Source organism: Scatophagus argus, chromosome 24, assembly GCF_020382885.2.
Source record: "Scatophagus argus isolate fScaArg1 chromosome 24, fScaArg1.pri, whole genome shotgun sequence".
NCBI lineage: Eukaryota > Metazoa > Chordata > Actinopteri > Scatophagidae > Scatophagus > Scatophagus argus.
In genome coordinates, this window is record NC_058516.1 from 9,107,190 (window position 1) to 9,130,697 (window position 23,508).

The 23,508-nt window shown below is 41.6% G+C and overlaps 2 protein-coding genes across 2 annotated transcripts in view; one reads left to right on the top strand and one right to left on the bottom strand.

The window, feature by feature from the left end:
* LOC124055307 (rho GTPase-activating protein 6-like) overlaps window positions 1–5,585 on the bottom strand; it is a 66,917-nt gene extending 61,332 nt beyond the window's left edge. The window contains exon 1 of the mRNA XM_046381989.1: window positions 4,859–5,585. Coding sequence (XP_046237945.1) covers window positions 4,859–5,353 — 495 coding nt within the window. The 5' untranslated portion in view covers window positions 5,354–5,585. The remainder of the gene's footprint in view (window positions 1–4,858) is intronic.
* Window positions 5,586–8,625: 3,040 nt separating this feature from the next.
* LOC124055390 (male-specific lethal 3 homolog) lies at window positions 8,626–18,612 on the top strand. Its single transcript, XM_046382188.1, has 14 exons — window positions 8,626–8,945; window positions 10,263–10,345; window positions 10,557–10,652; window positions 10,982–11,076; window positions 11,162–11,259; window positions 11,606–11,734; window positions 11,948–12,105; window positions 12,202–12,360; window positions 12,477–12,712; window positions 12,829–12,918; window positions 13,546–13,655; window positions 14,083–14,182; window positions 14,351–14,435; window positions 16,985–18,612. Exons 1-14 carry the CDS (start codon window positions 8,847–8,849, stop codon window positions 17,082–17,084), a joined length of 1,638 nt encoding a protein of 545 aa, XP_046238144.1. The 5' UTR covers window positions 8,626–8,846; the 3' UTR covers window positions 17,085–18,612.
* Window positions 18,613–23,508: the final 4,896 nt, after the last annotated feature.

Genomic DNA, 23,508 nt, shown 5'->3' on the forward strand with positions numbered 1-23,508 from the left:
AATCAGAGAACCGTCGGTTTCAGTTAAATGAAACGTTACGCCAGCAGCTTGAAAAAAAGGTTTAACATGACAAGCAAGCTTGCAACACAAACGTTTTTTGAAATAGATGTTTCACATACCATGTGTGGGATTCTATCAAAATATATCAGAGTGGTTACGCAGGAAATTCTAGCAGATAGCCAACAAACTGTCTCAAATGAATATGGCCTCCCAGTGATGCTTTTGTTTAATTATTAACATTGGACAATGCTGTTAGTGTTACCTTTAAAGGAAACATTTTCACTCTTTCTTCACCCGTTGTCTTTTACAAAAGAGTTGATGAATCTCATTGTGTTAACTGAGCCATCTTCTTTATTGTTCCATCCTCTTTAAACAAAGTCATTCTTGAGATTTTCATGTAATGGAAAACCTTATGATATTTTATTTCATAACATATGGACAGTATTTTTGTGGGAAATTTAGGCTTTCTATGCTGAAAACAAAAGACAGCAAGGAATCCAAATGCAGAAAACTGGTTGTTGCAACAAACACCTTAATGTGACTGAACCATCAGCCATCCTCTCGGATCCATGAATGTTGCCGGTCCATCCAGTATATTGAGATATTCATTCTGTCTCTGGTGGACTGACAGAATGACCAACATTGCTATATAGAGCCATGGGGCTCCTTAGACAGCCAATGATAAACTTTCTCAAAGCGTGTCTCTCTTCTTCTCTGAACAGTGCTCTGACGTAGGCCTCGCTCAGGTATGCTGCATGAATATAAATCAGCACAGGGGCATTCTGAGAATTTTAAGAATGCTAACATACGTGTAAGCAAATATAATTCCTTCATCCAAATGATGTCACTGGTCACATACTTGAGAATTTATCCATTATACTAATAAAGGCCTATCATATCTTATCTAACACTTTAATAAACCTTTGAAATTATGTCTTTTTTTCCCCTCATGCTTTTAGCAAGAACGATTCCATGTTTTCTGCTGCTCTAAAAGCACGCAAAACAAGCCATCCTCCATAAACAACTCACAGAACGGTCTGAAGTGGGAAACAGAAAATTCCAAATGGTAGCCTTCCAAATTCCCAGTTGTAGCGACCGTGGTTCGGTTACAAAGTAAACAGAAACGAGATATTCGCTTTGTGCAAACAAATAACCACTCGATCCTAAACATTGCGAGTAGGGCTGGTTTCATCATGGGTGTCACTAAACCAAGAGTTTTTGCACACTGATAGCAGCCTTTTAGCCTTTGCAGCTATCATGACTTTGCTAGTATGTGCAAGTAGAATATTTGGATTGTGACGGTGACCAGAGGACTTTGACCTCACTGAACTGCTGGTGAATTGCTCTAAATCCTGTGTTATCAGTCATTTAGTGGCAACAGTTGTATTTTTTCAATGGTGGAGATTTCATTTTGGAATGATTTTCTTCACACACTCGCTTTCTTCTCAAGCTTTAGGGTGAGAGGATCTAAAAATAGACCCAACACTATCAACATTCTGGAGCCCCATAAACAACCGGGATCAAATTAACCGACCACTGTTTCCTCTCCAAGCCTTCATGCGTGTGTCTATGTGTGCACATGCGAGCCAGGTCTGCGTATGTTCCGTGTATGTCTCGCATGCTGAAGTTACAGAGTCCTGTGTGTCAACGCTCTTGTAAAGACCTACAATGGTTTTAAACTCTTGCTATTTTGCAAGAACGTGTGTTGATATGACGCCCAACTCTACAGTCAATCAATCCACGCGAAGAACCGTCGACCCTCCCGCTGTAATAACACAGAGGGTACTTTCTGATGATTTTTTTTTCCTTGCGTCATTGTTCTCTGAACATCAACAACCTGACCGTGGAAACAGCTATTAAGCAATCATGGCCAATATAACTGTCAGACGCTGCTTTTTGTGTAAACCATTACATCTCCACTTTGTCTCTGCTTCTCCCTTCCGCTCCTTCTCTCTCTGTCCATGTCTTAAAAAGGCATAGCACAAGACTAATCTGCACAGGTTGCTCCACACACACACACACACACACACACACACACACCCAGCGAGACCTTAATCTGAACCAAATTTTGGTCTCTGAACAGATCGCAATACCTGAACCTGCAGACAATTTCTTTGTTGCTTACAGAAGACAGAAATATATATCTGTTTCAAAAGCTGCAGTCGTGTTTGTTTACGATCATACTGAATGAAAGGAATATCGAAATATCTAATATTTGGAATACTTTTGCTCCAAACTACCAAGCTGCCTTTAATATGATGATGAAGTGGCTACATTTTGACCTATTTAAATCCTAGAATTGACCAAAAAGGCATGGAGGGGCACTACATTGATTTTACACATGCCATTATTTGTATTATATGCATAATTTAGAGTTCTACTCAGATTGTGAATACAGTTGTGTGTACAGTTGTTTCCTCTGGTTCTGGAGGAGTTTGTCTGGGAAAACAACGACTCCAAATTAGAAGAGGGTTTCTCAAACAGTGATACTTTCCCATTGCAATATGGGAAATGTAGGATCCATTGAGCCTTTAGCTGTAGCTTACAGGATTATCTGGATCTCTGCTGCTTTGATTTCGATAATTATATTTTTTGTCTGTGTCTCCTACAATTAAGCAAAAGTGATATATCTGAGTCACTTTTGGAGCAGTGAGGATTTTATATGCATCAGTAGATGACTTCCATCTACTTCAAGACTATGAAAATGAACTTGCAGAAACTCCATTCATGATTTCACCACCTTTGCTTTTTGAGTTATTTTGTCAGCACATGGCAATGGAGCTGAAAGCTGGGACCATTTTGACAGGCAGACAATGAGCCATATTGGACGTGTGCCCAGGACTCTGGAGTCAGTCGGGGCCTTGAGAATCTGGGTAGAAATAGAAATAAAAATGGAATGTAATCCAGCTCATTTGGCTGTTTTGTGAAGTAAATTAAATTAAATCTCTTGCTGAATGGAAATTAAGAAACACAAACACCAGTCACCACCTGTAATTTCAACATGGAGAAACACACTCCAAGTGGGTTGCTCATGTTTAGATTTAAAGGAGACAAAATCAACGGTGTTGATAACTTTTTGGATCGTTCACTATACCTGATTGACAGCATATTGGAAACATGCCAGGATCACAACTGACAGAACATTTTATAAAAACTACAGAACAAATGAGCTAAAGTCGGGACAAGGGTGGCCTGGACATACCTGAACACACACTCTCTGTGTGGGAAAAGATGTCAGATTCGCTTCATTTAAGATAACCGGATAAGATTATGATACATGCTTGTTCAGTTTGTGCTCAACAAACAGAAGTTTGTCATTAAATCAATCTAAAATCTGCCACATTCAGTACATTCCCAACATCCAGTCTTTGTTTACTCTTCATTTCAGTATTTTACCTCACACCCAACAGTGTGTGAAACCTCCTGGCAGACCAACGCTTTTGGCCTCGGTATTTTTACAAACACTCTGAGGTGCAATAACTTCATGGTCCAGATTGTACTAATGACTGCAAACTGATGGCTTCATGTTATCCTCAGTGGGCCGTAGCAGGGGGGGTAGGGTGGGGAGAAAAACAACATGGAAAATAGAGTTACAGCGGTGGGAAACTCTGCTGAGTGAGAGCTCCTCAACATCTCAGAGAGGAAGAGAGGGAGGAGAAGAGAGTGTGGATGCATGCCGATGTGTGTGTGTACGAGCGCGCTTGCAAGAAAGCGAAACAGTGGGGGGAGTGAAGCCAGAGCCGTTCTTTGTGATAGGAAATGATGGGAGAGCTGTTTGAGGGCCGCATGGTTCTGACCCTGTGACTGCTCGTAGTCGTGAGAACCCAGTCCCGGGCCATGTGTCCTTAAGACCTTCACATCAGCACACGCGCTTGCTGCATGTACACCCACACTCAGTGCAGCATAAAAGCATATCAACTAAGGCAGAGAAAGAGACTGTAAGTCCACAAAAGAAGCAGGGAAATTATCATACCTTTTCACCACTGCATGTGGACTAATGCCAACTGTGTAGCCTGTAAACCCCCCACCCCTGCTGAAAATTAGTCGCCCGAGTATGTTTTGTTAAGGATTTCATACAATGCTCCTTCACTTTATTCACACTCAGTTTGAAGCCTATATGAAGAAGAAGCCTGACCAGCCCATGACAGCAACAGTGGGAGGGAAAAAAAAGGATTTTGAGGGAGAAACTATCTGTGCACTTCATTGCACATGTTGTTGGGATTATTTAACCCTTAGAAGCTCCATAAGAGTTTCCTTTGCTCTCCTGGAGGTGTGACTTTCACAAGGACTGAAAAATCCAGGTGGGAGAACTGAAACTGCCTGATCACCCTTCCCCCATTTAATTACCCATAGTGCCCTTGGGCAAGACCAAGATATCTGCCCCAGTTGTAGTGTGCTGGTGTGATACTGGACAGCTTCCAGGTGCAGGTGTCAGTGCTGGGTCAACACTCCCCCTTTATAAATCTTCCAGTTGGACTGCACAATTTCCACACACACACACACACACACACACACATATAAAGTCATGATATTTGATTTGATACAACGTTGAATTTAAGGGAACTTTCTGGGTCCAAAATATCAGTTGTGCAGTTTTTAAAGTCTGGCTGCACTAAAAGGAGATTTTCGGCAAATGTGTCTTCTGGTTCACAGTGTGTTTGTTTCTGGTAGAAATAAACAGAGAGTAGAATATGCTGATTGCTTTGTTTAATTGTTCCAGGAGCTGTCATATACGCTTTGCCGGTGTGTAGCTCAAATCCCAGGATGGAGATGGAAAGCTCCAACATGCTGTACGCCACTTCTCCATACTGACATACAGCATTTTAGTAAACTTACATACAAAAAAACAAAAACTTACCTCTGATTTCCACACAACGTATGCGTGAGAGCTTGATGGCTGCACTTTCCTCTGAAGCCACCTCCGTGGGGAGAAGAGCGTGTTGGTGCTCCCGGACGGCGCTGCGCCGGGCCCCCTTACCAGAAACGGTAAATCCCCGGCGGTATTCCTCTTGGCACGTTTCACTGTGTCATAGTCAAAGTGGAAATTGGAGGATGGAGAAACGTCTAAAGGTATGGAAGGAGAGGAGAGAGACGGGGTTATGGGCTCCTTTAACGTCGGAGCCTTGGTGCGTAAAGCCGGTTTCACAGCCAAGCGCTCCGGGGACGCACCTGCGTCGGCAGCCACTACTCCACCTAACGATGCCCCGCTTACTCCTTCCGTGCCGGTGTCAGAGTGTCTTATTATAGCAGGGTCCAGACTCCGGGTTTGGCGTAGCCTCCGTTTGGTTATGGCTTTGGACGCGGGAGAGGAGCAAGAGAAGACGCTGTTGAGAAGTCCTTGAGCGGCAGACATGTCTCCTTATGTTGGATCTCACATCAGTGCTGCTCAGTGCGTCCCTCCAAAGCTCCCCCGACAACAGTAAGACAAGAGTTTAATGTGTCCCCATTAAACGGAAGATCCGAGTGGATTGTGGTGCATTTAGCTGCAGACGCTGCGCAAAGTGGACAAAGAACAAAGCTTCTTTTTCTGTCCTGCGTTCCTCTGCGCGTTGGTCCTCACACTCACAATGAGGCAGAGTGCTAAGACTGCGTGTGTGTGTGTGTGTGTGTGTAAGAGCGTGGGAGGGGGTTCAGAAAACATGAGATCAGTGCTTACATACTGTCATGTTTTCCTTATATTAACCAATTCAACATCAACAAATTCTAATTTTAATCACTTGGATTTTGTTTTTCTATTTGGATTTCACGAGCCATTTTTGTCGCCCGTGGCCCCTCATTTTCTTTGTTGATCAACTGTAAATAACCTCCAGATGATCATCAGTGATCACCAACCTCATGAACCAAATCCATTCGGGTTAACCACGATTTTATCGCCGTGCATGTGAGCTCACCCCGCTTTGACATGGCTGATTTTGTTTTGTTTTTTTGTTTTTTTTTGTCTTTTCAAATAAAGCTGTGGGTTAAAATGGGTTTCCATAATTGATAAGTTTGCTTTCAGAAAGGTAATTAGGCAAGCAGACAGACACAGTAATAAGACTGGCAGAAGGTCATGCACACAGACAGAGATGATTTACCCAGGGATGAAAATAGGCATATTAATCCTCGTCTCCCATTAATCCACCTCACTGTCTGGGAATAATAGGCCTTGAAGCCTGCTGTGTGCTATTATTAGCTAAACAATAAGTTAGCCACAGGATTAATAGCCAATGCCTTTCTTTATACACCTGTGCAAGAGGCTATATTCCAGTTTCATCATCCTATTTGTTTACACAGATGCTTGTGGAGAAGCTCAGTGATTTCAGTGTGTTAGGATGGATGTGTGCCTTAGTTTAAAGGGGAAAGAGAGAGAGAGGAACAAAGACACTGACAGAGAGCACAAGCATGTGTGGCCCAGTGTGTGAAAGTATGGGAAAAATGAAAAGAGACAGCAGGGGTCTGGAGAGGAGGGTGCCGGACGGCTGATAAAGGAGCTTATGAAGCTGCGCCGCATGACACGCTCGCACAAATACACACAACGCAGCATGACATGACACTGATAACAGCTGAGATAGATTTGACCCTTCTAAAAACAGTCTGTGGGGGGAAAAGAATGAGACAGGGGCAGAGTGAAAACACAGAAGCAGGAATTATAGAAACGAAAACATGGTGTTTTGCATTAGTTTAGAACAGGTTTATTAAAAGAAGCCAACTCTCAAGGCTTTATTGCCTAGAACTGTAAACATACTGCTTCTCAGTTTGGGGAAAAAAACAAAAACAACATGGTAATATAATGCAGAATTGAGATGATATTATACAAACATTCCATGGAAAGTATAGACCCCTGCAGCATCCTTCACTTGACATTTTGCTGCCTTCGAGCTCTTTATCATATGTTAAAGACAATCCGCACTCTGCGGGTCTCATGTTACTTATGTGTAACCATGGAAATTATTTAATGTGAAACAGCGACCATTTGACACGACTGTCAAAATATGTCAGACGCGGTCAGAGTGGAAGGGAAGGTGAATAAATCAACAGGGCTACACTCCACGTTCAGCACTGTATACACACTGTCCATATTTGGTGTACAACAGTGAAGCAGCGCTGCCTAAAACCATTTTAAGCAAAATGAGCCGAGATTCGGCTACAGCTGTAGGGACGTAGTTTCCTGTCCCGGGGGTCAGTGTACATTTCATTGTCCAAGCCTGTTAGGCAGATATGAATAAAATGGTCCCAAGGTCAGAAACAAAAGAAGTCAAACGACTTTGGCCCAGATATGAGATATAAAACAATAAACCAACGATACAGGGTCTATTTTCATCTGTTGAAGACAATTTATATTATAGGAGGTGGAATGAGGAAGGAAAAGTGTTATTCCACATTTCTAATGAATAAATAATCAGATTTGTGTAAGTGATTCAGTTTAAAGATTGATGAAGTAATTATATATGTTTGCAAACATGCAGGACAGTCAAAAATTAAAGACACTCATTTTGTATCCCAGAGTGATGTATCTATCCAAATAATCCTGGCTCCACTTGTAGACATCCCCCTACTGCCCCATACATCCATAGCCATCATATTGTTCCAATAAAGGAAGATTAGATTATTGAGACACGGTGAATTTTCTTTTACTGTATTTGGCCTCAGGGAAAGCGGTCTTTTCCTAAACGATGTTAACTGATTCCCACAAACAATGTAGGTATGTATGGGGTGCATGTGATACATATGTGCTGTTTAAAATGTATAGGGTCATTTAGTATAGATATTTAATCTTAGGATATGATCAGCAGAGTTGTAATTCAGGCCATTTGCAATGTCCAATACATCGGCTGCAGGTTATTCAGAATTTTCATGTCATGGATACCTAAAGAGACACTTTCCACTTTGGTGAAAAAATCTTGTAGAACCAATTTTTTTTTATCATGTAGATGTAGAGATTACAAAGATGGTATAAAAATGTGTAATTAAAATTGTAATAAACCCTGGTGAATTGCAGTTACAAATCTCTTTCACTGTTTGTCAGGTCATGGAGCACGAGAGGACTGGAGGGTTTTGAACATTTTTTCATGCTTGTAGTCTATACAGATATAATACCTGTCCTAAATTTCAAAGCATATGTTGCTTTATTGTGATAAAATGCTAACAAGTAAACCACATGCATGTATTAAAGATAATTTAGCAAGCAGAATAAAAGCAGTCCGGTGATGACTTTACAACAGAGGAAAACGAGGCGAATTGTTGTGGTCCTATACTGACATCTGCTGGACATTTTTGGGAATTGCACGACTAGTACGGTGTCCGTGAGAAACCATTTCAGTTTCAAATTGCGTTTTCCGTGGTGCCTTTTTGTCGTTGCAAATAAAAGTTATACACCCGCAAATGATCCAAGAAAGCCCCACAAAGAGTAACAAGGGATACACAGCCTTCACATATGTACGGCACGAAAATAATAAGTTTGATGAGCACTCGAAATCTTGGTGGTTTTACAATGAATATTAACTTTATATTTATATTGTGACAGTTTAAATGTAGGGGTGTGATATTCAGTTTCAGTCTTGGTTTCGCAATGAATCTATCTGGCAAAACGTGCGCTCTTTTCCCAACAAGTTCCGCTTATGCACAAACCGGACTGTTAAGCGTGTGTTCGCAGCTCAGCGCTGTTCTCGAAGGTCTGAAGGGAGAAATTACGAGGATTCAGTGAAGGCAGCAAGAGAATTGTTGCATTTGTCCCACAACAGCGCCATCCCTCCATGCTCTGTTTTTTTGTGGAAGACCCCTAAAAGGGAAGTGTTTGGCAAGGAAAGGGTTAAGGAGTTTGTAGGGTCCCGGTCGATGCCCCCTCTCCCACACGTCGCCATGAACAAATGAGTTCGCGGGGAATTAAATATCAATTCCACAAAGGAGAAAGAGTCCTGTGCTTTGAACCCGATCCTACCAAGGCTAAAGTGTTGTATGACGCTAAGGTAATGTTTTGTTCAAGTAATTTAGCTCTTTGCTATTTCGCATCTGTAAAAGACGAATAATTTATTCTGGAAAAGCAAGGTTTTTTTCTTTAAGGTGCAATATAACGATATGAATGGACCGTGAATGCTACTTAGGCCTCTTTAAAGTAACGTTAGCTGTTAATATAACACTAACTGAGTTCTTGCATGTTTTCCGGGTACGTTTGATTTAACGTTTCTCATGTGAACGCAGGCTTTAAGCGATGTTGTTAAAGGCAACTGTAGTTATGTATCTCTTAGTTAATATGAAGGAGACTACTTGATGAGGTATTTTAGCCCAAATTATTACCGTAACTATCCGTGCAATAACGTTATTTAAATAAACGTTTTAGGCATTTTATTTAACAGCAGAGTAGCCAGTTTCCAGATGGAGGGTTAAATATCCAAAGTAGTTTAATACCAATACATAACGCTAATAAACAAACGCACCAACTCATCTGCCCCGCTAGCTCGGCTAACACTGATTATTGTAATGCATCAGTTAACGTTTCTTTTCAGCTATTTAATCCCATTTCATGCGAGCTAAAAGGATAATATTAATGTGTTTCACGAGAACAAAAATGGCTCAGACGAGTTTGAGCATTGTTTTCCTGTTGGCTAAGTGCGCAAGGCCGTTTTCACTAGCTGGCTAGTTGGTTAGCTCACGCTAATAGAGGACAACTCAGGGTATGTTTACAATATAAGACGCTTCAGGTATTTTTGTAAAGTACCAATTTATTTAGTAAGATCAGGAATATTCCGTTGTGTTACTGATAATCAAATCTGTTAGCATCATTTTAGTCTTACAGCTGCCGCTGCTCACTTTCATGCTAAATTAAATAAGTGACATGGTGTTGTGTAATTGGACATGCATTGAAGGACACATTCTTGTGGTATTCCCTCGTCCCTTACAGTTTGAGCAAAACTTTGGCTTCCAGTTCCCAGATAAATTTAGTTTGCATCATATTTCATGAGGTTATCATAGTATTTCTTTAGCCTGATAATGACTGAAATACCATTTTGTTTGCACTTAATGTTTATTATTTGGAACCAAGCCAGTGTGACATCATGTTAGGGGAACTAGTAACTACAGCTGACAGCATAATATAGTGGAGCTAAAATTACAATATATAAAGCTGAAATGAAGGGAACTAAAAGAAGATGTTAGAACACTACCAGAAAACAACACTTATATATGAATGTACATACATTCCACATCTGTTGTGTACTGAAGTAAGAAGTTACTGTCCTTCAAACCTCATGCAGTAAAACTGTACTCATTGTGCGTTCATATTCCAGGTCATTGATGTCCTAATAGCTACAGATGATCATGGAAGAAGAATCCCAAAGTACCTGATTCATTTCAATGGTTGGAACAGGAGGTAACATCCGTTGGTTTGCTTTGATTAACAGTAGAGTTCTGTCACCTACCTACTTACTTAACTGCATCATACTCATTGCAGCATTTATCATAGCAGATTTTCGTGTTCATCAACTTGTATGATAAAGTAGCTGCAAAACATTGCTGTCAAACCATGCATGTGTGTGATTTTTATTTATTTATTTTTTTAATGTGTGTGTGTTTTCGGGTAGCTGGGATCGTTGGGCTGCAGAGGATCATGTCCTAAGGGACACTGAGGAAAACCGTAAATTGCAACATAAACTGGCTCGCAAAGCACTAGGTCGCATGTAAGTTCATGTTATGTTGATTCATTCAGTGGAATGAATGCCATCAAAATATAGCTGTTGAGTGTATTTTCTTGTTTGTGTACTCCTTAGGCTTCTCTTAGGAAGAATTCAGACTAGAATCATTTCATGGATGATGTTACCTGGTTATCAGGCCATAGAAGGGTTTAATTGTTGATTTCAGATAGACACAATGCTGCCAGTTAACACTGATGACACCTGTAACTCAAAACACAAGTCCACTGCTGTATATGCACATGTTTCTTTTGGTTTGTTCTATCTTTAGAGACTAATAGGGATTGCACGTGTTTTCTTTTCTTGCTTGGTGGTAGGAAGAGAAAGGGATGGGCGAAGAGGCGTCGTCGTCAGTCTGGTACTAAGTCCTCTCTGAAGACTCTCCCTAAGGAGGACGACAGTGATGACGCATGTGAGAAATCCTTCACTGTCTTTGTGTTTTGCTTTCGGCTTCCCCTGGCAGTCGAATTAATCCCTCCCCATCTTTCTGTCTCTAGGTTTGATTTCGTCTTCAGAGAGTAGCGACGGTGACGATTCTGACCCTGAATCATCAAATAGCGGGGACAGCACCTTCTCTGAGGACATCAACAAAATGGTGAAGTTCAGTTTCCGTCTCAAATGAGGGCATATGTAGACTGGGCTTTACATTTTAGGGGTTAAGTCTTTTACCAGCTTGTAGTGATTACCACAAGTAAATAACCCTCATTTCCGTCATTCTATTGTAATATCCATTTATGGTAAACTCATAGTACATCTGTAAACATTTCATCTTTACTCTTTTTAGTGTAGTAAACTAATATTTTTGTTTAAATTGACTGTGCAGCCCAAAGCTGGTTAATCCAAATCCAAAGTTTTGCGATGGTGAATTCTGTCCATAGAAATCACTTCCTGTTAGTTTTTATAATGTGTGTTTCTCAGGGTTCATATCGCACTTCTTTCAGAGGGTTGAGCCAGACATTAATGTTAAGAGGGAATGTGAGGACAAGATCGTCCACGTTGACATCAACATTCCAGATATTCTGAAGAAGAAACTGGAGGATGACTGCTTTTACATCAACAAGAGGAAGAAGGTACATAAAGCAGATATTGGCAGTGTTGCACATTATTTTTGAAAGTGTATTTCTTCTTGACCCTTTTTCATTATTTGTATGCATCAAATTAGCTTTAAGTGGACAAAATTAATACATTTCATCACTGACATTGTGCTAAGTATTGTACCATACTGAAGCTTGTTTAAATATGACGAGCCTTATTCATAATTAGCTATACTCTTCCTCTCCTAGCTGGTTATGGTTCCCTGTCAGACGAATGTGGTGCACATCCTGGAGTCCTACGTCAAGCACTTCGCCATCAACAAAGCATTCATGGCCAACGAGAGGTACCGTCGTCAGCAGAACACCACGCAGAACAGCAGCCCACAGCCAGTCCCACCAGAGAAGAGGTGAGTCTGTACACATGGTGAACAGAGGAAAAAATGGCGGTTCTGTGTCAGATTAAAATTAAATTTACTTAAATTTTGATTTCCTTTGTTTTCAAGCGAGGAGTTGTGTAAGGAGATGGTTGACGGCCTGAGGATCACGTTTGACTTCACCTTACCCATGATCCTCCTCTACCCTTGTGAGCAGGCTCAGTTCAAAAAGGTCAGCTCCTCCAGGCTTTTCCTGACTATCAATGAAAGCTCCCCCTGCTCCAGCAAGTAAGTGTGCCATGCCTTGACAACTCAAGCACAATGTGTTGTGTCAGAAACCACTGTTTGGAAACCGTTCACTGTGTTTGGCTCATGAGCCTTTTTCTCTCAATTTGTTTTTGCAGCGCCCAACGGGAGCGCAGCCCAAGCCCTTTGGGACACAACCCACCCACCCCCCAGTCAACAGACAGTCAACCAGCTCTGAGCGATATTTCTGCCACCACACCCACTGCCCCAGCTCCCACCCCGAAGCGCCGGCGTCACCCCGACATGGACTGTATATCATACCAGTCTCAGTCACTCAGGCGCTCCACTAGGAATACATCTGGAGGTGACCGACCAGCTGAAGGAAGCAGTGGAGGTACTCTTTTTTTTTTTTCTTTCTTTAATCCTTCAATGCGTTGTATGTTTTGTCTTGTATGCCTTGTGGCACATGTTACAACAATAAGCTATAAATACATGGTGTGTAATGATCAGGTGGAGGCAGTGCCACAGCTTCGCCGCAGCTGAAACGCCGTTTGGTCGACACCTCGTCCCAGCCAAAGTTCTTCCTTAACCTCGACAGAAGTAAGCTGGCACTCCGTCGAAAAAATGCTGCTGCAATTACATTCAGTCTTTTGGGTTTTTCTACCACCTGGTCCTATTTATTTGGGGATTACTGAAAATTGTGTAGTAGTTGCAATATCTTTCTGTTCAGGACAATTAGTGTCTGAAAGAATCAGTTTTAACCATTGTAACTGTTGTAACCATTCAATTTTATTCTTATCTAAATAAGACTGTATTTCAGTCAAGCTTTTACAAATTCCATGTTTGCACAGGTGCATTTAATTTTTAATTGCACCTATGTCACTGTTCCTTTGTTATGGTTGTAAGTCTGTTGTCCTGATCACATCAATATCAAAATCATGTATTTCATGAAATGCTCTGGGAAGTGGAAGCTTTCTATTTTTGTAATAAACAGTTTGGTCCAGTAGATGGCGTTGTCCTACCACTTTATCCATCCACTGTCAAGCGCTCAAGAACCACAGACTTCTCAGTGTGTGTTTGCTCTCTGAAAACTATTTGTTGCTTGCAGTAGTTCTTGCTGGCATTGATTTAGTTTGTTGACCATATTTCAGTGGTTATTAGCCACACAGCAAGACATTTATCTGCAAAACAGTTAATCTGCTTTTCTGTTTTTTCCTTTTTACCCAGAGACCCCTGTGCACAGCGGCTCATCTTCCCCGTTGCCCTTGACACCAAGCAAAGAGCGAAGCGGGCCTTTCTATGGTTTGGAGAGCCGGAGAAACAATGAGCTAAATGAGGTGATGAAACTGTGTGTGTGGTGAATGTGTGTCACATTCACAGTTCGACAAATGACTTGAACTGCTCTTATGGGGTGAAGAGCAAAGTTTTGGTGGTTTGTAAGCAAGAATTTAAAATTTACTCTTCAGCTTGGGTCAGAAACATCTCTAAATGCCCCGGAGGCTGCAGATTGCAGAGATTATTTTTAGAAAATCTTAATTTTGACAGTAAGTTAGTTAACTTAGAGTAGTAAAAAGAAGCCGTCGATGCGATCCAGTGGCCAATCAGCACAAGCTTGGTGTGGTTCTTTGCTTGCATTTGCAATTCATTAATACGGACCCATGCCAAGTTCACATTCACCAGGAGTAAGAAATACACTGATCACAAGCTCATGGCATTTTGAAATGGTAAACATGTGTTAAATGGTATTTTCCCTTTACTCTTTAGGTCCTAAGTTGGAAGCTGACTCCCGATAACTACCCACTGAATGACCAACTTCCTCCACCCTCCTACCTGTACGGAGCACAGCACCTCTTGCGGCTCTTTGGTTGGTTTCTGTAATCATTTTACTCTCAATGGTTCATTTGTCTTATGTGATTTCAGTGGTTAGATTGTGTTGGAGGTGGAAATATCCCTCTTAGAATTTTGATCACATTCCTTTCATTTTCGCTTTCTGCACTCTATTGCCACACTCACTGTTTTGCTTTTGTTCCAGTGAAACTTCCTGAGATCCTGGGAAAGATGCAGATCCCTGAGAGGAATCTCAGAGCCCTGGTCAAGCATTTGGAACTGTTTCTCAGGTAAATGAAAATTGTGTTCCAGTGAAATCTATCAGAGGTCTCAGCACTAAGTGGTTGAAAAGCAAGAAAGGGATAGAAACTATTTAATTAAACTGGCTTAAAGAGTACAGGCTTTGTGTTTCTTCAGGTTGTGCAGAAGGGATTGTAGCAATCGCTGGTTCCCTCTGACCTGAAGGCTCACAGTTTCTTCACTGAAACATTCAGGCATAATGGGTTGTGCCGTCAGGTGGACAGAAGCTGTGCTGGATGAATCATTAAAAGAGGGCGAGGTGCTGCATTCAGTTAACGGGACATTAACGAGGAGCCATTCCGACTGAAAATGCACCTTGCTAATAACCTGCTCAGTTCATTAACCAGGATTTGACCTAGCTAAGTGTTGAAGCGCAGTAGTAACTGCTAGCTTTGAGCTGCAAGTTCTCATTTTCACAAGGAGAGAGAGTTGTAACCTGGAAGCTACCAGTACAGTCTCCAGAACACCCTTGGCATGTCTAATTGAGAGTTTGGTATAGTAGTATAGTAATGGCAAGGGATTAAAAGATGGAGAACAGTAGAATTTATGGGTTCTCAGGAAATGTCAGCACATTAAAATAATCCAGAAACGCCAAACAAAAAAATAAAACAAAACAAAAAAAACAAGAAAGAGTAAGTAAATGAGAGCATGGAGGGGTGGAGGAGAGGGAGAGGTGGAGTGAGAAAGAGCATGTGTTAGAGGGAGGGAGATGAGTGGGCGTTACACAAGCGCTGGGGTCTAATCTTTAAATCCTCCCTAGCGATCTTCAGTTCAGCCAGTCCCAAACCTGTGGGATTTAGGTCCTCTCATTCTCTAATCAAACATGCACAGTACCGCCTTCTGCCACCAAGCTGTGCTGTGGAGCAGCAGCTGAACTGACATTCTGGTGGGCACGGAAACAAACCTGAGTCTGAGAGCCAAGAATACTTCTTTTCCACCACTCACCCCCACCAAAAAATTATATAAATAAATAAAATGGAGCTCAGTATTTGGTGCCATAAAAAGCACAAGGTGGTCGTCTGAAAATAGTTCAAGCTGGCGTTCATGTCACAGTGGTGTGCAGTATGTGATGCTTCATCACATTTTGGCTCTAACACAGCATTGTCAAAATGCAAATGCACTGTAGTCAGTAGTAGTAAAGACAGGTAGAAAATCTTTACATTTACTGCAGTGGCACTAAACTGCAGATCAGTGGTGCATCCCTTTTCAGAGAACGCTATTATGCTAAACAATATGAAGAATGAAGGTAAATTACTTTTGCATTTCAGTCTCCTCTGTAGCTCTGCGATGAAGCAGAGGTCGTTATGACAGGATTGATGATATTTGGTACAGAAGGGGTTGGCATTTCTCTTTAGTAAGTAATTAACATTTCCTCCAAGTTGGAGACTCTGCAGGACACTGGACACAAACTTAAGCAGTGGTGTCTTTTGGGAAAGCCTTCATTCCTTTTCCTGTGAAACCAGCCTCGTGGCAGATTGTGCTGAGCGGGAAAAAACTGATTGATGTCGCAGAGACTGAAGTGCGATGCATTCTGGGATTTGGCCACAGTTGATCTCTTTCTCTGCAAGAATGATTATGATTAAGTGTGACTGTGTGTGTGTGCACACGCGCGCACACGTGTATGCACACGTTAGCAGATTTACAATGTGTATGACTGAGGTGGCTTGTCTGGGGTTATTACTGATCTTACAGCAATAAAGATTGGCATAGTCCCGAATTCCTGGCGCCGAACATCCTCAGAAATTATTTTTCAATGACTAAATATTCATCAGTGCTTTTCTGTGAATCTCTTTAAATCAGCATTTCTAAATACAATGAATTGGGCTTAAATAAACTTATTTCACTTTCTTTAAATAAGGTTTTGCTCTTTAAATGCTATTTAATTTGTTCTCAGGTTTCTCAAACGTTCCCTTTATTGTCCCATTAGAATAGAATGTCTTGTTTGTTATACGTTGTCAAATCTTTCTTAAGTTCTCCTCTGATGAGGATAATTTGTTTGCATTGAGATTAGGAAGGCCGGTGGAGCTAAGATGAGATGGCAAGATTTAGAGGATTTGGCAGAGTAGTGGATACTAAGTAGATTCCAGATTAGTTTTCCCCGCTACTGATTAGATGGGAGGGTGGGGGGGGATTTTCACTCTTTCCCTCTCTGACTGTTGGTCGGTCATTCTCATGGTCCCTGTCTTTCTGTCATAGCGATTGGTTTTCTGCTGGTGGTGTAGGGGTGGATGATGGGGGCTTTGTCTCTGGCATACATACCCCAGGCAGAGGTTAAGGGGTCTTGGATTTACATGGAATGAGCCAGGGATATCTAGGAAAACCAGAAATCAATGTGAACTGGGAAGAGACATTTGAGATGCTTTCATTGCTTTTTCCCTTATGTAAGCCTATCGGGTCATTGCTGTCTGTCATGTGACAAACAGCCTATGCTGAATATTTAATATGAACAGTGAGGACTGCTAAACATTGTTGGAATTGAAATATCTCACCAGATTTCCCTCTCTTGCACTTCCCGCCCTCTTCCTGCCTTCTGTCTTAGGTTTATGGCAGAGTTCCATGAGGATTTTTTCCCTGAGTCGGCATATGTGTCCGCATCAGAGGCCCACTACAACATGAAACAGCCGAGGCCGGTTTACTGAAGGAGACATCGGTGTTACCTTCTTCGGTTATCTCTGACATGACCTCTCAGGGTTTGTGTACAGAGCACTGCTTTCTCTGGAGTTCATCTGTTTTGTCTTCCTGGACCTTCTTTCTCCTCTGGCCTAATGGTAGTTGTCCTGCTGTTGCCATGTGGAACCGGTCGTTTCTGCCATGCCACTAACCCTCACCTATGCTCTGTTTGTTGGGACTGTCCTGCATGTCAAGCCACCTTGTGCTGCTTTGCTTCAGTGTGCTGCTTTACAGCGTGTCAAGTGTGGTGTGTTGGCATGTGCTGCCTCTTTGTAGGCCGCATGTGAAAGGTTTAATTGATAGGAGCCAGCTGCTCATCTGTTTTTTTTGGGGGGGGGTTTTGTTTGAAACAAAACAGGTTTGAGTGACTCAGCTGCGGAAACAGATGTAATGAGCGCTGTTTGACTTTGTCTCCCTTCATCGACACAGTTTTGAAATCTTGTGGTCTGTTCATAGAAGGGAAAGGGGAAAACACAGACTGAAAAGCCTGGTGTTCCTTTTCTTCCTGCCTATTAAGCTGATTTTGGATCAACTTTTGGGCAATGTTTGCTTGTTGTTATTGACTTCCTGTAAGCACCTCCTTTGCAGTGCTGGATCGTCTTCTGGATATGATTCCACTAATGCTACAGTAGTGTTAGCTGCTTTCATTGAGAAATTCTAAATTACTGACTCTATAAACTCTTTCAATCAGGGATGTTGTTTTTCCCCTGGTTTTTGAATGCTTTTTCTTGGATGTGTAATGTCCACGAGAGACGTTTTTATTTTAGTTGCGCTGCCTTTCATGTTGTCATGTGCATATCTGTTAAATGTCTATAGCAGTTTATTTTTATTATTTTGACTTTTCCTCCCTGTGTTCTCTCACTATGGCTGCCTTCTTGGCTGAAGCACGACGGCAAATGTGCGGCATAAAAATCACGTGTTGCTCCTTCATTTTCATTGACGCAGCAAAGTTGCAGTATCTCATTGTGGAGGTAATCCTGGTCAGCAGTTTGTCAAAATTGAAAAATATAAAGGATTCTTTTTAGACCAGCTCGGTTAAGTGAGCACCCAAAAAAATAGGCATGAATATGTCATATATACGTTTATTTGATCTACAACTGATGATTTGCGAGGAATCACTTGTAAATGCAACAAAAGCGATGGTTACGGTTACACATCATCACAAAGTAAAAATGTAAATACAGAACACCTGATTATCAGTATGTTATTTATTCTTCTTGGCACGCCACAGGATCACTGTTCAAATGGTAACTGGTTGTAAAATACTTGACAAGACCCATTCCAGGTAATACTTGGTCTCAGCCATTTTAACAAACACGTTTGTCAATAGAGAATCACAAAGTTCGCTGTATTGTTGTACACTTGTATGTATTTAATGTTATGTACAGAGCTTGAATTGCATAGACTGTTAGCCTTTAACATTGTGTTTATGTTCAACAATGCCTGTTTTTTTTTAACTCTGTTTTCTTTAAGTTTAAATAAAGACTCTGAAGCTTATCGACCTCCTCATATATACATAAAGCAGCATAACTACGTATGCCTGTACTGTCCAACGTGATTTCACGCATGTCACTTCTCCCAATGTGTTGCACAATCTGGATTGATTTTCACTCATTCCGGCGCCTGTTCCTGCTTTCGTATTTTTCTCCGGGAGACGGAGCAGCTGAATGGATTTAAATCACCGAAAACTTCACAAAAGACTCTTCTATTAAAAGTTAAAAGCAGATGGGAGAATTTTATCAGCTACCTTGCCCTTCCACGTCCTAGGACCACAGCTGATTAAAACTGGGAAAAAAAGCAGTTGCCACAGCTTGTCTCGTGGTGCTCATTTATGTGAAAACTTGGCATCATTTAATCAAAGGTGATTTAAAAGAAAAACTACCAGAATCCAAGCCAAACTGGCAAGAGAGTCCTGCTGTTGGTGTGGTTTGATGTGGTTACCCGTTCCATGGTGAGCATGAGAGGAGTTGAAATTTTGATAAAATGAGTGTCCCCTTGATCTCTGAAGATGCATGGTCTCTTCTACTGCTTGTTATTCTAAGCAGAGGTGGACATGTTTGTGGGAGAGATGAGAGATCAGCATGGTGTTCTAAAACAACCTCTTTTTTTAACTGAGGCCTGTTGCTACGAAGCAGGATATGTTGTAGTTGAGGTAAGTTCAGTGTTAACTGGTTCAATTCGTTCTGGGGTACATCGCCATGGTAACTTCATCTCACCCAAGCCTATCCCAACTGAACTGGATGAGGTGGAGTACATTTTGGACAAGTTGACAGTTCATCACAGGGCTGACACATGAAGACAGACAAGCCGTTCACACTCGCATTCACACCTACAGGCATTACTGAAGTCACCTGTTAACCTGCATGTCTGTGGAGCGTGGGAGGAAGGCGGAGTACCCAGAGGGAACCCACGCAGCCATGGGACATCATCATGCAAACCCGGAACCTTCTTGTTGTGAGACGACAATGCTAACCACTGCACCATCGCGCTGCCCCCTCCTGTCTTCATTTCAGTTTGTTTGCCCTGTTGGCTGCTGTTGGTTGGACTCTGCATGCTTGAATACACTGAAAATGATGTATTTTAAGATGAGCTTTGATTTTTCAGCAAATGTGGTGTTTGTAAAGTTTTTTCTTGTATACCTGCATGTTGTATCTTTAGTGTCTGCAGAACTATGCTCTTAGTCTACTGCCAGTGTACTTGTGGGAGGCTGGCTAACCTGGCCTTCCCATATCAGGATCCTAATGGGTTTTAGTGGTAAGCCCTAATTGTGTTTGGATTCGGTCAGACTTCTTGCAATGAACTGCTTATCACTGCAACCCAAGACAGCACTCACTTGCCTGGCGCTATCATGTAGCCTCAAAAGCCACCAGTTCAAGCCTCTCCATGCATTTCAGATCGATTTACCGTCCCGCACTGTCTATCCACTTACCACATGATTCAATTGTTGGGGGGGGGGGGGGGGGGGGATGTAATGAGATGTGAGCTTTCACCTCATAAGTGCTGCTGCCCACACCTTTCACCTGATTATTCCTCTACTTTTGTTTGTGTTCACCCTCTTCCATCTGAAGCGGTGGCGTTCTGTCTTTTCCGCCCCACTCTCTGGACTTTGTATCTGCCTTCTACTTTAGTCCCCAAGTAGTTTTCTTTTTCTACCCTCACATCCATGTCGCCGTCTCTATTGTCTAATGTTTCTTGGTCTTTTCTTATCCTCTCCTCACTCTCTAGAGTACTTTATTGAGAGAGGAGAGAAGAGAAGACACTGAGAAGCTGTTTGCCAGTAGGAGTGCGAGAATTTCTTCCTGTTCATTTATCTGATTTGGTAGTGTTCCATGCTTTCCTTGTTTTCATCTACTTAAAGCTTTATGCTTCATCAAGACATCTTTTTACGCTTCCATTTCCTTACGAGCCTTGCTCCGAGTCCCCCTCATTATTTTTTCTTGTCGTCAGTCATCATCCAGCCCTCTCCATTGTCTTTCTTCCACCATGGAACTAGGAGATGGATTGCAAGAGGAAAAAGTGGACACCAGCCCCTCTGTCTCCTCTGGCTCATCTTGGACATCGTTTGACCTTAGCACTGACCTCACATCAGTCAGCTCTGACCAAACCTTGACCCCTGTGACATCTCACTGCAACTGTAAACCATTCGTGGAGCAGCAATTCAAGAAATCTCCCACAGTGAAAGTCTCCTCTAAAGTGCGAGGCAGCGGTTTTGTATGGAGGGAGACGTCTTTTCTTGGAAATGATGAGTGAGTACATTGTTGTAATAACAAGAGCATTCATCAGGGACAAGGCGAAAATAAGTGAGAGAAACACGTTCATGTGCAATCTACTGGTGAGAAATAAGGATTTGGCCACACTTTTTTCTCAGTATAATCAAATGACTTATTGTAATGCAGTGCAAAATTAGTCAAACATATATTATTATTACTGAATTCATCTTGTTTTCTGTGTAATTTTTATGGTAGTGAGAAAAGAGTAGAGCAGAATCTATAGCTGTGAGCTCTGTGAGACTGTACACAACGTTACTGTGAGCTGCATGAATACTTTGAGTAAGTGCTCTTGTTTTACATGAGCCTTTGATGTGAAGGGAATGCAATGAATTTTGCATGTATTTGGTCATGAACCGGTGTTCACAAGTGTACATCATCTGGCTTTCCTGAATGGATGTATCAAACTTGGCGCTAATCCATCTAATAAATACTCAGCTTAATTTTGATATGCTGATAACGCTGTTTTGGATATATTTGGATGTGTACTAAATGAAAATGCAGAGGATCATCAAAAAAAAAAACAAAAAAAACACAGCGTTCCTGTCACTGTCATGTGACTCCTGTGATAAAATGCTGTGATGATGGTGTGTATAAGATTCAGATTTAATCAGGAAACAAAGACTTTCTCCGTGATGGAGTCAGTTGTAAATATGCCACCTTTGTTTGACCTCTAATTGAAATAACACTCGATAGCTTGTCAGTGCCAGAATGCAGCATCTGATTTCCCACATTTTCATCGAAATTCAATTAGTTGGTTGAATACAGATATATCCTTTCTGTGTCATGTATTGCAGTAATGTAGAGTACACAGTAATATAATGGGTCCCTTGATGCAAACACAAGGTCGGATCAATATGTTTTCATTAAGCCCGCTGATGTCAGTATGTGTTTCTGCATCCTTTTTGAGCTTTTGATGGCACGCCATTGACATTTTGATAAAACCGTCTGATTGTCTGTGCCATTGCATGAAATTTAGTTCAGCGACAGCAACGTTTGTTCTTTACTCCTTCAGGCTGATAATGTAGCAGTAAGAAAAATAGCAGTAACATCTCTTGAAAGGGTGGGAGAGAAGGGGATAAAAGATCTGTGCCAGTAGCACATGAATGCAAGTGTTCTCGTTGAGACTCAGCTCTCAGCCCACAATGGTGATGATTATCTGTTTCATCTGGCTTTAATCATGAGTGGTTCTGTAATAGGAGTTTGAATCCCAGTAGCAGGACTGTGAGAGCGGATAAAACAAGCCCTATGTTAGTATAGATAGGGACCATAAATCATCTCTCCTTAAATTCCTCGGTCTCTGGCAAGTGGGTAAACCCAGGGTGTTGTTCATCAAGTCTTCCTTTTTCTCTTTCCTTTCTTTGTTTCCTCTCTCCATCACTCTGCCAAGTCCAGATATATATAATTACCCTTCCACAGAAAGACAAAAAAATCTGAGCACACTCAGTGGCTGACACTCACAATGTTTTTAAACCACCCCCAACTCCCTGTGGAGTGTTCAGTATCTTTACGTGACTGATTAAACTTTGGTGGAGGAATATATCAGAGCCAGCTGAGGAATATGAATGAGTTTTGCTCTTTTTCTCTGTCTTAGTCAGTAGCAGGGCATCCGTCTGTAAAATGAAATTTCTGAATAGAAATGGCAGCTAGATTTTATTTTCTCTTTTTGTATTTTGAAGAAACTTTGCATCTTTTGTTTTTGCGCGATGAATAACTTTGTAACTTAGATTTAGAGAGTTAGATGAGAAGACTGATAACGCTCCCACTATCTGCTGCAACTATGCAGGTGAAGCCAGGAGGCGATTAGCTTAGCTTAGCATAAAGACTGGAAATAGGAGGAAACAGCTCATGAAGCTCTCTTCAAATCACCAACTCCATTAATAGTCAGCTTAGCTAATAATTTCTTCATTCAGCTCATGTTTTACACACAGTGGTGTCACAGAGAGAGAACGAAATGTAAAGGGTGGTGGGACAGATAAAGAGAATGAATGACTTTCAACTTGCTGGTGAATCACCTGACCCCAATCACCACTCCTTCAGGCGCTCTGCCCTCACTTGATTCTCATTTTGTTTTACTCCTCCACACTTTCTGGTATCTTCACAATTTCATTTTTATTTTTCATTCACCACCCCAACCTGCTGACCCAAACATAAAGTCATTTTGCTGCAGCTATGGATATTGTTTTTGTTGGAGCCTGTCCCTCTGATTTGGCAGCCTGAGGATCAGGATATAGACGAGCTGAGAGACTCAGCAGGATGGCATAGTGAGACATGAAGTAAGATAAGATAAACTATTTACTCACATCTCATCCTCTCTGTCTATATAATGTAATGATGTGTTTTGTGAATAAATGCCCTTCTGCTCGAGTTTTTTAATTTCTATAGTTCACACTGTCCAATTTTTTATACTTTATACACACAACAGATACACACACATGTACATATAAGTGTGCTTCCATGTTCCAATGCATTTAGTGCCTGATTTCATCTAAATGGAGGCTGTAAATATCCTTCTGGAGAATTTTGGGAGAAAGTTGTTTCTGTCTTTCGGGACAAGCACAGTGTGTGGCAGACAGACATTTTCACAGTTGGGTGGAGGCACTCCAATCAGAACCCTCCCCTCCCA